At 28.3% G+C, this 16,083-nt stretch overlaps 1 protein-coding gene across 1 annotated transcript in view; it reads left to right on the forward strand.

The window, feature by feature from the left end:
* The window catches only part of TfIIS (RNA polymerase II elongation factor), a 49,883-nt gene that overhangs the window by 30,855 nt on the left and 2,945 nt on the right, over positions 1-16,083 (forward strand). The window contains exons 4-8 of the mRNA XM_067270577.1: positions 2,192-2,431; positions 5,075-5,128; positions 6,254-6,408; positions 9,682-9,828; positions 14,164-14,235. Coding sequence (XP_067126678.1) covers positions 2,192-2,431; positions 5,075-5,128; positions 6,254-6,408; positions 9,682-9,828; positions 14,164-14,235 — 668 coding nt within the window. The remainder of the gene's footprint in view (positions 1-2,191; positions 2,432-5,074; positions 5,129-6,253; positions 6,409-9,681; positions 9,829-14,163; positions 14,236-16,083) is intronic.

A 16,083-nucleotide genomic window follows, 5' to 3' on the forward strand; every position in this document is an offset into this window, starting at 1 on the left:
CCACCAAACACTGGTAGTTGGTCGTGGGTTTGTGTGTGGCCAACAAACTGGCCATGTGCAGTTTTCTGGGTTTTCTTCATGTTAGTAACACCTAAATAGGGGACAGCTTTACATAATTCTTCCTGAGATACATCTTCCTTGGCAGATCACTCACATGTCACATTGCCATAACCAAATAAACCAAACCAATTCTAATAATTTTTCTATAAATGCAATATTCACATGGACATACTTAACTACCACGAAACTGGACACCCTGTCCCTTTCCTTATTAACTCATTGCCCCAAGCTTTGTTCACTGGTACTGCTTAATGTTCAGTCAAATTCATGTACATGCAATGATTTTAAGGCACAAAGCTCGAAGCCTTTTTCTGTGCTGATGTTTATTTTTCTTATTTATTATTATGGTGATGTTGCTTCATTCAAAATTTCCTGTAGTTTTAGTCTGTGTAATGTGCAATTTATTCACATGTTGGGTCAAATATGCTTCCAGTATTCTTATGCCAAAATTTTCAAAACTTTCCTTTAGTTAGATGTTTTTGCTGAGCTTTACTGTTTCAACCTGGTTTCACCAGTTTTTTTTTATGGGATCACATAAAAGCAATTATTCTTGCACTTTTATGGGATTTTTTTTTTTATTTAAACAAGTCTTATATCAAGTCTTTTGGGCATTAAAGTTAGCAACTTTCAACACATGTAGGGCCTTCACAATCTAGCCAACACAAATCACTTTTCAAATATTAATAGTAGACCAGTATTAATGAGTAGTTGTTGACCCTCCTTGCCTCTGGGAGGAGGTCAACGACTACTTTTGGTCAAATTAACTTCAACCTCCCACCTCAACAGTCCCTTCTTTCTATTGGATCCAGCAGTATGATGGCATTTGAATATGAAAATTGCATAATACAAGGTTATCGACCAGCACAAAATATGTTTTAAATATTTGCTCTATTTTTTATGAAATTTGATTTGTTGGTAGATTACCATTTGATATTTGGCTGTGAATGAAACAGTTTGTTACAGTTAACATTAGAAAAAAATACAATATCTTAAAAATTTAATATATCATATTTTCAATTGCTGTCTACTTGACTAATGAAATTGTGCCATTTTATACCACTCAAATATCATGATAAATGTGACAATGATAGGCCAAAATAACCAATTTTTTTATATGGTTTTTGTTTTAATGTTTGTTATATTATAGTATTTGATTTAGATAACTACTAAGGTTATCTTACGTAAGGGTTTATCATACCAAGTGACCAATCTAACACATTTTAAATTAAAAGTTATTTATTCCTCTACTGTCCACAATTTAAAGAAATTTTTAAATGTGTTAGATTGTTTACTTTGTGTGATAAACCTTACATAAGATAACCTTTATAGCAGTGTTTCCCAACCTTTTTAGTGTTATGCCCACCAAAGCCTTTCTAAAATTCTTATGCCCCCCAACATATACGTTGAACTATTTTGGAAGGTCTCTCGTTGTCGTGTTCGTTGAAGTTTTTCTTGCACTCAATTGCCACACTGTTTTATTGTAACTATTCATGGTTACAATAAAACAGTGTGGCAATTAAGTGCAATTCTTTCATCAATCCTTTCATCAAAGTCTTTTGCACTTTCCAGTCATTGCCAAATGTGACCTGGAACACCACAACTCACGTCTGCCCACCTTGAGGTCTGGGCAAAGAATGTCCTTTCTCCTCTTTCACCGGCCTCAGGGCCTTTTTCATCTCTTTGTTCTCAGTGGTTCTCAGAATTGTTAATCCCACCCCAAGGGAAAAGGGTTATAAAGGGAAGTTCTACAAGGAAAGGGAAATAAAGAACAAATAAAATTAAAACTAACTTAAATCAATATTTACAATAAATATGGCATACAACGGCTATACGGTTAACTTAAACTCTGGATGAGTCCATTTTCGAATTGCCCCCCTTAACAATCAAATTGCCCCTCTGTGGGGCCTGGGCCCCATGTTGGGAAACACTGCTTTATAGGTATATAAATCAAATACCATAATATAATATAATATAATAGAAGAGTTAGAAGTACAAAAAAATCTTAATGTTTGTTTTTATTTTTTGTCTGGGCAATGCCAGCCTTACCTGCTAGTTATTTTTTAGAATACTTGTTCATTTAAATTTAATTTATAATAATACATTTCAAAATATGGATTAATTTAAATTATAGGTTCACCAAGTCCAAAAGGCGATGGATATGGTAATAATAAAGAAAAATCAGATTCTCCTCCAAGTAGCAGCAGTTCAGGCAGCCAAAAGAGTAGTCCTAGCGAATTCAGTCCTTCACAGAAGCTTTCATCAATTACATCTTCAAAATCACTTCCTAAACAAACTACCTTTCCTTCAGATACAAAAGACACAGTACGTTTGAAATGTCGAGAGATGCTATCTAATGCGTTAAAGGGAGATGGTAAGTTTGAGTCATTTTTTTTTTACTGTCAAATAACTAAATCTGTCTGAATGAAATCTCTTAATAGTAATAATAAACAAAATTTATATTTGTTATCTGTATGATTTTATTCAATATTCAAAATATTGGTATGAGTAATGGTTAAACAAAAATGTTGTGCCAAACACATACTTGAAAAATAAATAAATAATTTTAAACTCTTAAATTATTTTTTGACCATGAATACTTTTTGCATTTTCTTTTTGCTATTGTGATTAAAGAACAAGATAAATATTTAAAAGTATTTTATTTTACTTATTTTTAATATGGAGTGCTCTGCTTGAAAGTACCAATTTTAATTTGCCATAAAAATGAATATATAAAAGCAACAAGTGGCATCTAGTGGGAAACTCATCAAGTTTTATAGAGATTTTTTAGTACTGCAAGATGGCACAGAAGTTGAATTGTGTACATTATTGTCCAGTCATTGCTTTGCTACAGGAGAAAGCACAGGTAGTGATCTGGTATGCCTGATAGCATGGCCACCAAAATCTCTCAAGATCCCCTTAGATTTCTTTCTGTGGGATTATGTGAAAGATGTAGTTTATGCAACTTTGGTCACAGACCTTCTGGATCTTTGGGAGCACATCATTGCAGCCATCATCACTGTGAAACAGGACAGGCAGCAGTGTATATAGCAGAAAATTGTCTACCACCTTGATATTGTCACTATGACTGCTGGAATGCACATAGAGATGTGGTAATTTTTTGCAATGAAATTTACTGAATTTTTTTCTCATGTAAAATCTTTGGTGAACCTTTCTTTTACTGTTATTTTTTTTATAGTCAAATCAAATTGGGTACTTTCAAGCAGAACATCCTGTATATTTGGCATGATAATCTATACATTCTAGTTTAATCATATTTTATTACAGGAATTTTACATAGATTATATGTATAGATTTTATTTATTTAAGAATTTTAGAGTTGGCAGATAATTTGTTCAGTTTGTGATTTAAGTTAGGTTTTGTTTAATGTTACCTTTTATAGGTTTTTATTAAAATATTATCACTTGCATAATCAGTTTAGAAAAGTATATATACAATTTTATATATAATTAACCTGATAAATGTTATTAAGCAATTAATACAACCAGATTCTTATCAGGCTACAATAAGGATAATTAATTAATAAAATATTAAGCAGTTTGTCTAGAAGTAGGTGGTTGAGCTTCCATTTTGTCTTAAATTTATTTATATTTGATTTTGTTAAATTTAGGATGAAAAGATCAGCCCTGAGCAGGATTCAAACCTGTCTTACCGTGCAGATTTGTTGCTACTTATGCTACTCAAACCTCTATCCAATCTTTGATAGCTTTGAGTAGCATAACTTACAGTGCATATGCAAGAAATATTTATTTTGAATTGTATAAAGTAGGAATTTAGTTGAAAAATTTATTAAATTCTTACATTTTTATAGTATTTTTAATTATTAAATAATTTTAAAACACTAAACAATATAGCATTTGATATTGAAAATATTTAACTACAATTAAATTATTGACCTTCCTGGATGGAAAAAATTTCCATCAAAAACATTAGTTATTTTAATTATAATTAGTTAATTAAAATTTGTATTAATATAAATTGTATTAGATTCTCAATTATCTATATTTTTACTAGAAATTAGAACAAATAATTCAGAACTGATGAGATACTTTTCTCTAGTTTTTGTATTTTTAATAATTTATATCAAAATTAAAAATAGTTCTGTATTTACTATTATTCATAACTCTCTATTCCAAAAATCTAATATAAGCAATAATTGAAGGAGTATATCTCGAGAAATTACTTTTCAGCACAAAATTGATACAAGAACAAACATTTTTGATTAGTTATTGTCAGTTTTCAATCTAATATAAAAAAACAATGTAAGGCAAAACAGATTAAAGTTCTAGAATTGGAAAGTTGTTTTTGTGTTAAATTGGAATCTGATAATGGCTAATTAAATTAGCCAGAAATGTTTGTTCTGGTATTAATTTTATGTTGAATAGTAAAAGGAATTTGTTTAAAATATGCCTATTCCAAACGTGCACACTATCCAACAAGAAAAATCAGAAAGTTAAACTCATTAAATAGTAAAAAATATCTATGGCGGAAAAATGATATATCATTTTATTTCATATTTTCTTTATGGGTACATTTATAAAATTGATTGAGTTAAATAAATTATTAACAAATTGGTTATAAATTATTAATTGCACTCCGTGGGCATGCTTGATGCTGATGATATTTCAAATGAAATTCAAGAAGGAAAGAGTTAGTTTACATTGTGAAGAAAATGGCATTTGGTGATATTAATGTATTTAAATTTACTTCAATGTATAAATTGTGGATTAAATGGTGAAATGATACAAATAACTGCTTACATTGAACAATGTAAGAAAAATATTTTGGAAAGAATGCAATAGCAATGTATACAACTTCAATTTTAGAAATCTGCATTTTGTTGTAAACAAATCAGTCACAATGGATGGATGAATCAATTAGGAAAGAACAAAATTCACTTATAAATATTATAAAAATAAAGTGAATTTCATTCCTTATTGACTTAAAGCAATTTAATTTAATTTTTATTAATAAAATATTATTTAATTTTGGATAGGCATTCCTGAAGATTCGGAAGATCCAGATGAATTGGCTGGTAAAATAGAAGATAATATCCTTTAATGGTTAAATTTTAATGTTATGTATTTATTATGTTAGTATATAAAGAAGTAATAGTTAATTCATAAAATATGTTAATTTAAATGCTTTTTTATTTGTTTTATTTATTTACTTTCTTTTTGATAAAGGCTTTTTTTCTACTCATATACAAATTAAAAGTTCCTTTGGCACTAGATTTTTGTAAAAATTTGATTGTTTAACTGTTTCAATTTAGAAATTTTTATAAGAATTTAATGAATAATGAATTTGCATTTGTATGAGCTCAGAAGAGCTTCTAAAGAAAGGTTGACTCTGTTAATTGGACTCCGGTTTGAAAAAATTGTAGCTCTATAAATTCCTACTGTCATTCGTGTCTGTTTTTCCTGATTTTTGAGAATGGTGTTAGATAAATGAAATTCAAGGTCAGGTATGGAAAGCATAGGGGCAGGAGGCCCCAATTAACTATATATGAACTTCCAGTTTGGACCAGAAGTCATGTTACTTCAATTTAAAGTTTCCTCCTAAACGGCTTTGGATAGATGAATAGCACAACTCCATTTCTAATAGAAAAGTATGATGAGTCTTGCCTCTACTTTTCTAATGGAAAAGTAGAGGCAAGACACTATAGTACTAATTTGAGGTGGCATATTTTAAATTATTTTTTTTTAAATTTTAAATTGTTACATTTTAAATTAAATTCATTTTATTTTAAATTAAAAATATGATTAAAATTTTCGGCCTAGCATTGTGACAATGCCACAATAAATAATTGCTCATGTTAAACTGTGTTTCCATGATTATGAAGAAGAATGCAAATTTTTATTTGTATTCAGTCTTCAACTTATAATTTTTTTTTTTAATATATTTTCTGGATTTCATTGTGATAGAAGAAATTTTCTTTCTTCTCATCAGAATTTCAAATAAAGCTGAAGTATGAGTTAAAAATATTTTTAATATTTATTAATTATGTAAGCGAGAAACTTAATTTTATAATGATTAGAAGTTAAATAAATTACATAATGTAGTATTTCATCTTTATTCCATTTGATTTATTAAAAACCAACAAATGTAACTTAATGGACTTTTTTTTTAACATTACAAAATAAAATGATTGTAAATATTCCTTAACAGTGATTATGTATTTATAATGAATTGAAAGATACAGGCATGAAATATAAAAACAGAATACGTAGCAGAATTTCAAATTTAAAAGATGGTAAAAATCCAAATCTTCGTCTTAACGTTTTAAGAGGTGCTATATTACCCGAAAAACTTGCTTCTATGACAGCTGAGGTAATTATAATTTCTAAATTATCTAAAATACATGATATAAATTACAATGAATAGTCATAGAAATCTCTGAAACTTTGATCTTTTTAAAATTAATTCATGTTGTTATAGAATATTGGCAAAGAGATTATGTACAGATCAATTAGAAATGCAAAATTTGCATTTGATTCAAAATGCAAAAGTCACAAAGAAGGAGCAAGCATAATTTCCTTTCTTTCAGTGTTATTCTCATATTACTTAGTGTTGCTGATGCCTGCTCCCTACAGATCAGTTGCTACAATGTGATCTGCTTATATTTTGTAGTTGAATGTCTTGTTCCAATCTTTTCTTTTTATCTCAATCTGTAACTGGTAAGAGCATTGAGTTTTTTATACAGATATCTATATGCAAGTGTACTGTACATATGTATTTACCATATTTTTACGGATTGACTAGCATGCCACGTATAAATGGGATAGCCAGTATGCTGAAAACCCCTAAGGTTACTGGCATGCCAGTTAAACTGCAAGTAAAATATAAAATTAATCAGATCTAACAAAACTAGTTGTTAAATAAATGTTAAAGAATGTCATACTTCTGAGTACAAATAACATTGTAATTTGACTGACTTACAACTAGGAAGAGTTTTTTTTTTACAAAACAATAAAATAATTAGCATGTTATTGACATTATTAGTAGCACAGTAGAGCATCAATTATTCGAATACTGATCAATGAAACATTGGTTAACCAAAAGCATTCCAGTTTGCAAATTCAAATTTCCACTAGTGCTTTGGCACTGCACCACTCTCCTACTCCCTGCCAACCTAAACCTAGGCCTACTTTAATGTACTACTTTATGTAAGATGTGTAATACAAAATATATACAATACAATTTTGTGTTTAATGTATTTTTCGTAAATGATCAGTCATCCAAAATATCAGTTATCCGAACAACCCCAGTCCTGAATTGTTTGGGATAATCGATGCTCTACTGTAGTTTAGTCAATGTGGGTTGCACTGTTGATCTACCCTGACTTTGAAAGATAACACTATCCTCTCAAATTTCACACACAGTGGGTGTTAACAGGTGCAAGTTGAGATAATTTATAGGGAGTTTCTGAAATTTGATATGTTTATTTTTGCATTTTCAGATTGAATTACAATAAAATAAACGTTGCAAAAAAGCACTTTGAGTATTCCACCAGTATTTTGTATTGTTAGAAGACAAAATGCAGAAATTAAACATATAATTGTAGTTTTTGATATAATGCTGACATTTTCATAATTTTAGAATAATAGCTGATGTCTATGAGATGCTATGCAATGTAACTAGTTAGTTTTTTTTTTTCTCTTTTAACGCTCCATCTGGAGAAAGATGTATAACCTCACTTAAACTGGCATGTCATTCCTCAGGATAAACTGACATGCTGGTTTTTACCATATGGAAATATCTGATTTCATGGTCTCCCCAGATGGACCAACATACCATGAAAATATGGTATATAAATTTACAGTATATGTATGAAAAGACTAGAATTTTAATGTAAAAGATGCATTCTGCTAAACATTTTTAATTAAGTTAATTAATAGATATATATTGACATTGAAAATACTGTTTTTTTTTTTTTTTTTTAAATAAAATAAGTCAATAAGACTAAAATTTTCTCCTTTAGAAATCTTTACAGAATTTTGCTAATATGATTAGTCTTAGAAAGAGTTAATGAAGATAACCACATGATCAAGGCAGTTAAGGGAACAACCTACTGCTTGGGCCCCAGGATCAAATCATGAAATTTCTCTTAGGTAGTCTATTCCAGATACATAGATCTCTGTTGTTCTTTACCATCTAGCAATCTCTGTGATGAGCATGGAAAAAAGACTTTAAGAAAGAGAGGACATGGAAAAAGTTAAGAATGAAATGTAATAAAAAAGAATTTGAATTTACAATTAAGAAACTATAATCATATTAATGAGAAAAATATTTATTTTACTACTTAATATTATAGCTATTTGGCTTGGTGACTTACTATCTGATTTGGCTGATTTTAGTGTTGGATTTGTTTGATTATTTAGTAGTAAAAAAATATATAATTTTTGTTCAAAAATTTAATTGAACTAGTGCTGCTTCCTCCTTATGACAAAGTTTTCTCAATTCTAATATGCTTTTTTTTTTACTTTTCTGGTCTCAAAAACTGGGGTGTGCATTAGAATCAGGCACAAAGTTGATTTAATGCAGCCTTGTTTTTATTTGTTCTCTTCACTCTGCTCAGCAATTTGCACGTATTATGATGTCACACAGTATAGACATGGTATACATCCCTTTATTACTTGAATTTTAATTTTGGTTTTGGTTTGGAATGATTTGATGGTGTTTGGAACTACAGCAAGTCAAATGAACAATGTTTAGTAGCTAAATTTCCTATAAAGCTGTGTTTATGCAGATAGTTAACTTCTGTGCTGAAGAACATATACAATTGAACCTATCTATCTTGAAACATGTATATCTTGAAAACCTATATCTCAAAAAATATAAAAAAAAGTCAGGCGTCAGAAAGTATTGATAAACTATTTCTGTTAAGGTTGTCAAAAATGTTTTACTTATGCCTAATAAGATGTGTATTGTACTTGCTATTGTATTAATAAAATACCATACCTCGAATCAGATCTATTACTGCATACAAACCTCTATATCTCAAAATCTGTCTATCTCAAATTTTTTCTCATTTCTGTAAGATTTGAGATATATGGGTTTAACTGTATACAGATATTTAAGTGTGATAAATTTCATGCTTGTTCATACCGAAGTGAAATCTCACATTAGCATATTGATTGTATGGTAATTTTGAATGTGATTTTGTATTTGTTTGCATATCCTCTGTATCTGATGATGGAGTCCTAAATGTATACATTTGGAAATGTGGATATTGTGAAGCATTACAAGTATGAAAATAAAATGCTTTTCAAAAAGCATTTATTATTGTTTAAATAAATTAACTTTTTTGCAGCTGCATTTTCGATATAAGATGTACAGTACAGTACATTAAACAAATTATTTGGTGTGTTACAATAACTAATTATTGCATTAAGTATGGATATTTCAATTTCAATTTGAAACTATGATACACTAAATAAGATTTATTATTAGTTAAAATTTAAATAAAGTGTTTTATATTTATCATTTTTATATAGCAAGATTTTAGTGAATTTTTGTATGTATAGAATTGTTTAATGCTATTTTTAAACACAGAAGGAGAAAAGATATTTTATTAATTACCACTTCATTTGTAATTTTTAGGAAATGGCAAGTGACGAAATGAAACAATTACGTCAAAAGTTCACAAAAGAAGCTATTAATGATCATCAGATGTGTGTGACTAGTGGAACAAAAACAGATCTTTTGAAGTGCCCTAAATGCAAAAAGAATAATTCAACTTATAATCAAGTAAGAAATTAAATAATAAATTTTTTTATGTACGGATATAGTAAGAAACATTTATTAGGAGCAGTTTGCTTTATTGTGCTAGTTTTTTATGCACGTATTAACTTCAAACTAACAATTTGAATTTAATATATGTATAAAAATCTAGCACAATGTGAACATTTTCATCATATAATAATAGAAAATGTAGGTTTTTATTGTTATGTTGATGATTAACAACAAAAAATTTATGCAAAGTATATTTGTAAATCTTGACCATGTACTGTTATAAGCAGTATCATTCTGTCTGTTTAGTAAAGAAAGATTACAGATATTTATAAAATTTTACAAATTTACAGATTTTACAAAATAATCAGTACTTGCACGTATTCATTTAAATACTTTTATTTCTATTTTACTTCAAGCATTACTTATTGAAACTTTAATGGATTACTAATGAAAGAGTAAAATACAGTAGAGAGTCATTTATCCGAATCAATTGGGGACTGGGGTTGTTTGGATAACTGATTATGTACGAAAAAATATATTAACCTGTCCGATGTTGAAATTTTTCTCTGTTGTGTGTCATTTTGTGTTGAATTTTCGTCAATTTTAAGACTAACAAAAATTTTTATAATAATAATCAAGGCTATTGTATTGTTAAAAATTATTTCTTTATTTTGTACAAACAAAATAAATATATTGAAAAATATAAAAACATAAAAATTATACTTTAGAAGTAAAGCTAGTATCAAAAAAGTTCGATTCAGCACGACACAGTCCGACTGGAAAGTATTCGGGGATATCCGACGTTTCAGATAACCGGTGTTCAGATAAACGACTCTCTACTGTAAATGAGAAATTATTTATTGTGACATTGTCACAATACTGGGCTGCAATTTTTAATTTTTTGCAATTTTTTAATTTATTTAATTTAAAATATATACTCTCCACCTCAAATTAGTAATGTAGTGTCTTACCCCTGTACACCATACTTTTCCTTTAACAATAGAGTCATGCCAGTCTTCTATTAACTGTTTTCGGGGAAAAGTTTTGAATTGAAATAACATGATCTCTGGTTTGCATTAGAATTACTTATACAGTTAATCTGGGCCTTCTGCCCATAAGGTTTCCATATCTGGTTTCCGATTTCATCCATTTAGTTTCATTCATGAGATTAAGAAAAAATGGACAGATGGACGGACAACAGTGGGAATTTATAAGTCTACAATTTTTTCAAATTGAAGCCCAATTATGATATATACTTTTTTGTGGGCTTGAGTAATATTAGCAGAGTACTGGTTCCCTGAGACCTGTTTAATCAAAGATTCCATATTATTCAAAGATTTGAATTGTGGAAAAGTACATTAAAAATAAGAGTATGTAGTATAGCACAATACAGTTTATTTCACAAATCTTGGACGGAGAATGTACTTTACTTGAAAGGGCTCTAGAAGTTTTAAAAATAATATACTGTGGCAACTTCTTATGACAATATAAATTTTAATAAAGATTAAAAGAGTTTTAATTGTAATAGTCATAAAATTTTGTTTTATAACAATATTATTGTATTTTGTACCAAACATTCCATGTTATTAAAGTTTTTGATTATCTGAGGTATCTTCATGCAGTCACATTACCTTGGATAATCAGAACTTCGAGTTTTCATGAATTTAACACTCCTAAAACAATACAAGACATTCTTGATTTAAAAATTCCTCATACAATGAAGTTATCTAATTAACAAAACTTACTAGTCTCAGCCAGTATCTATATAAAACATATGCAGTTCACCCTCCCTATAATGAAGAAATTTTGAATTATTCCCACCCGATAATCTTATTACTGAAGATTTAAAATTAATTACAATTAAAACTTAATATTCTAGTATTATCATGTATTAGCTATTGATAACACAGTCTTTCCCTTGAATATCTTGAACTTTAAACTGTTTTGTAAAATCTATTTGTTCAAATATGTGAATAAAATGTATTGGAGAATGTTGGTCAATATTCCAAGTTCCATGTGCATGTGCTTGAATGGACCACTACTGCTGCATGAAACTGGATCTCCATTGCTGCATGGTCTAGATTGGTGAGGCACTATTTCTAAGAGAAAAGTTCAAATAGATGATGTCAGGTGATTGGGGTGGATCCTGACATCATCTCTCTGAACTTTTTGTCTTTGTGGACATGTCAAGGATTGTGTGTATCCTACAAAAGTGCCAGATATGAGAGCCCTGTGCACAAGAATTGCAAATGCCATTAACAGCATGACTCCTAACATGTTGGCTTAGCTGTGGACTAGAATCAAGTACAGACCAGATATAGGTCAGAGCATACATGGAAATGTATGGACTTAATTTAGTAACTAACTTCTTCAGATGAGCTTTCTACTATCATTGTCCACAGTACTGTATAGTAAAAGATTGTTCAGCTTGTCATCTTAGGCTGCTCAAAAAACATACAGTTTCTTATATTAATATTGTATAAATTAATAACTGATCCCTGAAATTTTTCACCAAAAATACTGTACTACCCACTAAATTTCCACAGTCACTTCAATTTCATACTAAATTTAGTAGGAATCCAACAACTTGGCAATGTGATAGACAACAGCAGTATGCTTAGATGTTTTGATCAGTAGTCCAACTTGTGTTCTACTTGTTATTAACAGTTGAATCCTTGCTGTCAAATCTGTTTAGTGTCAATTGTATTCACATTTAATCATATTTTTTATTGTGTTAATTCATCAAAATGTGTGAACTTTCAATAATCTGGCAATTTCCTTAATCCAACTGTGTGTTGGATTATTGAGATTGTACTGTAATTCTTAAGTTAATGAATAAATCAATATATTTTTTAAAATGTTACCTAATATATAAACTTCAGATCATTCATATATAATTTATAATTATTATTATTTAAAATTTGTATCTTATTTTATTTTTTATATATATAAATTTTTCAGAATGTATTTTATGTAAAGTTAATTTTGATGGTTCATAATTGAAAGATATGTCATATTACATATAGAGACATGCCTTAGTAAATAGACACTGTCTTTTATTTCACAGTATTCCCATGATACAAATGCCACATATGCATATTAACACCACAAAGCCTTAACCTGTCTAGTCATGAAAGCAATGAGTTCTGCTAACTTGGCTAGTAGAATGTTGGCCCACTCAACACATAAACAATCTAAAAGTTATCAGTGGGAAGCAAGTTTTCATAAATACAGTTGCACTGCATGATCGAGCAGATTTCAGACATGTTTGATTGGATTCATGTCAGTGACTGACTGACCCATGGAATCTTGCCAATGCCTTGTGTTGCCAGTCAATTCCAGGTATTTTTGGCAGCATGAGAAGGAGCTCCATGCTGCCAAAAAGAGAACAGAGTGGATTTTATGTCCACTGGAGACTACTAGAGAATATTGGAAGATCCTTTTTCAATATGGCAATGGTTTTTCTGAGTTAATATTGTCACATGCATTTGGTGACATTCAAACTATCTATTTACCTTATGGTACCTTACCTTATCTCTGTATATAAATATCCGAAAAGATATGATAAGACATATATATACACAGGCAGTCTTTGATTAACATAATAAATATGTTCTTTTAAACTAGCATGTTAAGTGAATTCTCCATAGAACATCTACTAGGTACCTTTTCTGAAACTGCATTTTACTGAAAAGTAATGTATGGTATAGAAATTGTTCATTATTTAATATACTGTGTTAAAACAAAAGCATATTAAACTGAAGATGATTTCATTCTTCATTCTACAATTTTGATATTGAGGATTAATAAACATTTTATGGTGGAACTTATGCTGTAAATTCTAGTTGTCATATAGTATCAGTAGGGAATGGCATCAAAATTGATCATAAGTTTATCTAAATGTGATGTAATTCATTATTGTATAGTATGATTGATTTTATGGTGTTTACAAGGATGAAAAGACTGCTCTGTACTAGAAAAATTAATTTTTTTTAATATTTTTTATTTTATTTGCTTTATCATATTTTATGAATTTATATATGATAAAAGGTGATAATTTCTCTATTCATGCAGATTTTAATATAACATCCAACAAATTTATTGTTAAAATGCTTAAAAATTCTCTTTTTACACACTTTAATTTAATTTAGTGATTAATTAATTACTATTAAAAATTAAAAATCCTATGTACTTGATATTGTTAGTATAAAGCACTTGCACTATCATTTTAGTTGTTTACATTTGTAATAATTATATTACACCAATTATTCAATATAAAAAAATAATTTTTTATCACAGACTATTTTAATGTATATTTTACTGTTTAATTACAAATTTTAAAATGTTTAGGTTCAAACAAGAAGTGCTGATGAACCTATGACTACCTTTGTTTTGTGCAATGAATGTGGATTTAGATGGAAAGTAAGTTCTCATTTTATATATAACTTATGTATATAAAGTTTTTTTCGTAGATGATGCAATGAAACTTACTATATTTGGATAGAATGAAGAAAATGTACAAGGTGTCCAAAATGTTATGCAGTGAGAAATTTGTAATGACATTAAAGGCATGTGTACAACATTGCATACAAGACCTGTAAATTGTCCATTTGGTACAAATTGACCTTATGGTATTGCATACAACTTACAGGTCTTGTATGCAACATGTAACTTTAGTGTCATTACAAATTTCTTGTTGTATAGTAACTTTTTGAACACTTTACAAAAATAGTATTATAAAATATTATGGCATATAACACATAAGTTATTTATTTATTGTACTTATTAATTTTAAAAAATAGAAACTGCAAATATGGAAATTCAGACGCTCATAAAACTTTTCAAAATAGCAAATACAATTTAATTATAAATGTTTTTGTAATTAAATTGTTTTTGCTGTTTTTAATAGGTATGTAAATAGAATATAATATAATTATCTGTTATATTCAATTTTCACTAAATTTAAATTTGTAGTCTACCCGACGAAGGTCTTCAAAAAAACCAAAAATGTTCTTAATTAAATTGTTTTTATTGTTTTTAAAGGTTTTATGAGTATCTGAATTTATTAATTTTATAACAATTTTACCTCTTTTATTAAGGCTTTTTCAGTTACAGCCAGTTAGAATAGACTAATTAAAAAAAAAAAAAAAAAACCAAAATAAGAGTCAGTTTGTTAAAATTAATTTCCAAAACAGGCAAGTATCAACAAGTTCATTTAATTACATTAGCTTACATTTCAATATTTTAACAATTTTGTTTGAATTGTTTATAGGTGAAAAAATATAAGAGGCAAAAGTGATTTTGTTTATCACGTTTATTAATAAGAAAAGATGAGAAAAAATGCTTAATTCCAGAAACCAAATTAAACTTTATTCAGAAACATTTTCCTTCTTTTAAAAATCATCAGCAGTGAAAATTATCAAATGTGCTGAAGGAATACATTCTCTTTTGAACACATTCCTTCTAATACACTTGATAATTCTCACTGCTGATGATGATCTTATAAAAGAAGGAAAACATTTCTGAATAAAGTTTAATTTCGTTTCCAGAATTAAGCACTGTATTTCTCATCTTTTTGAAAATTGTGCCAAGTTCAAATGTTATTTTTGTTGGTATTTATTAATTTTATAATACTGCTTTTACATCTTTTCTTCATTCTACATATGATTTAAATTTTTAATTTTATTTCTTACTACACAAAATCAATTTCACTTAAAAAATTACAGACTTTTAAAAAGTATGTCATAGCTATTTCATTTATCTTAACATTTTTACTGCTTCAGAATTTATATTCAGAGGTTATCAAAGAAACTATACTTAAATTTTCATTAAAAATTTTTCCATAAACCCATCATGACCTTGATAGAATTTAAAATTGTAGAAATTTAGAAGGAAACAATCACGGTTGAATTTGGTTAATTAAAACTTGATTAATTTGATTGAAAAGTTATTTCCACAAGTGGCTTTGATTCTGTTAAATTTGGAATCAGAAAACCTGATCCATAATTTAATATATTAAGTGTATATTATGTATAAAATATATACTCTTCTTCAGTCTACAATTTGAAAAATTATATAAATTTTACATTACTCACATGGCACATACAAATGAAAAAAAAAAATTTTTTTTAAATTCATCAATCACAAATTTTTTAGTTTATGCTTGGCTGTCCTCTTGGAATGATGGAAAAAATATATTTGGTTTAATTTGAATGTATAGTACAGTATTATACATCCCTTGAAATTTAATGTTAAAAATTCAGTTAATTA

The sequence above is a fragment of the Centruroides vittatus genome, unplaced genomic scaffold (genome assembly GCF_030686945.1).
Source record: "Centruroides vittatus isolate TY-2023 unplaced genomic scaffold, ASM3068694v2 contig_374, whole genome shotgun sequence".
Lineage (NCBI taxonomy): Eukaryota > Metazoa > Arthropoda > Arachnida > Scorpiones > Buthidae > Centruroides > Centruroides vittatus.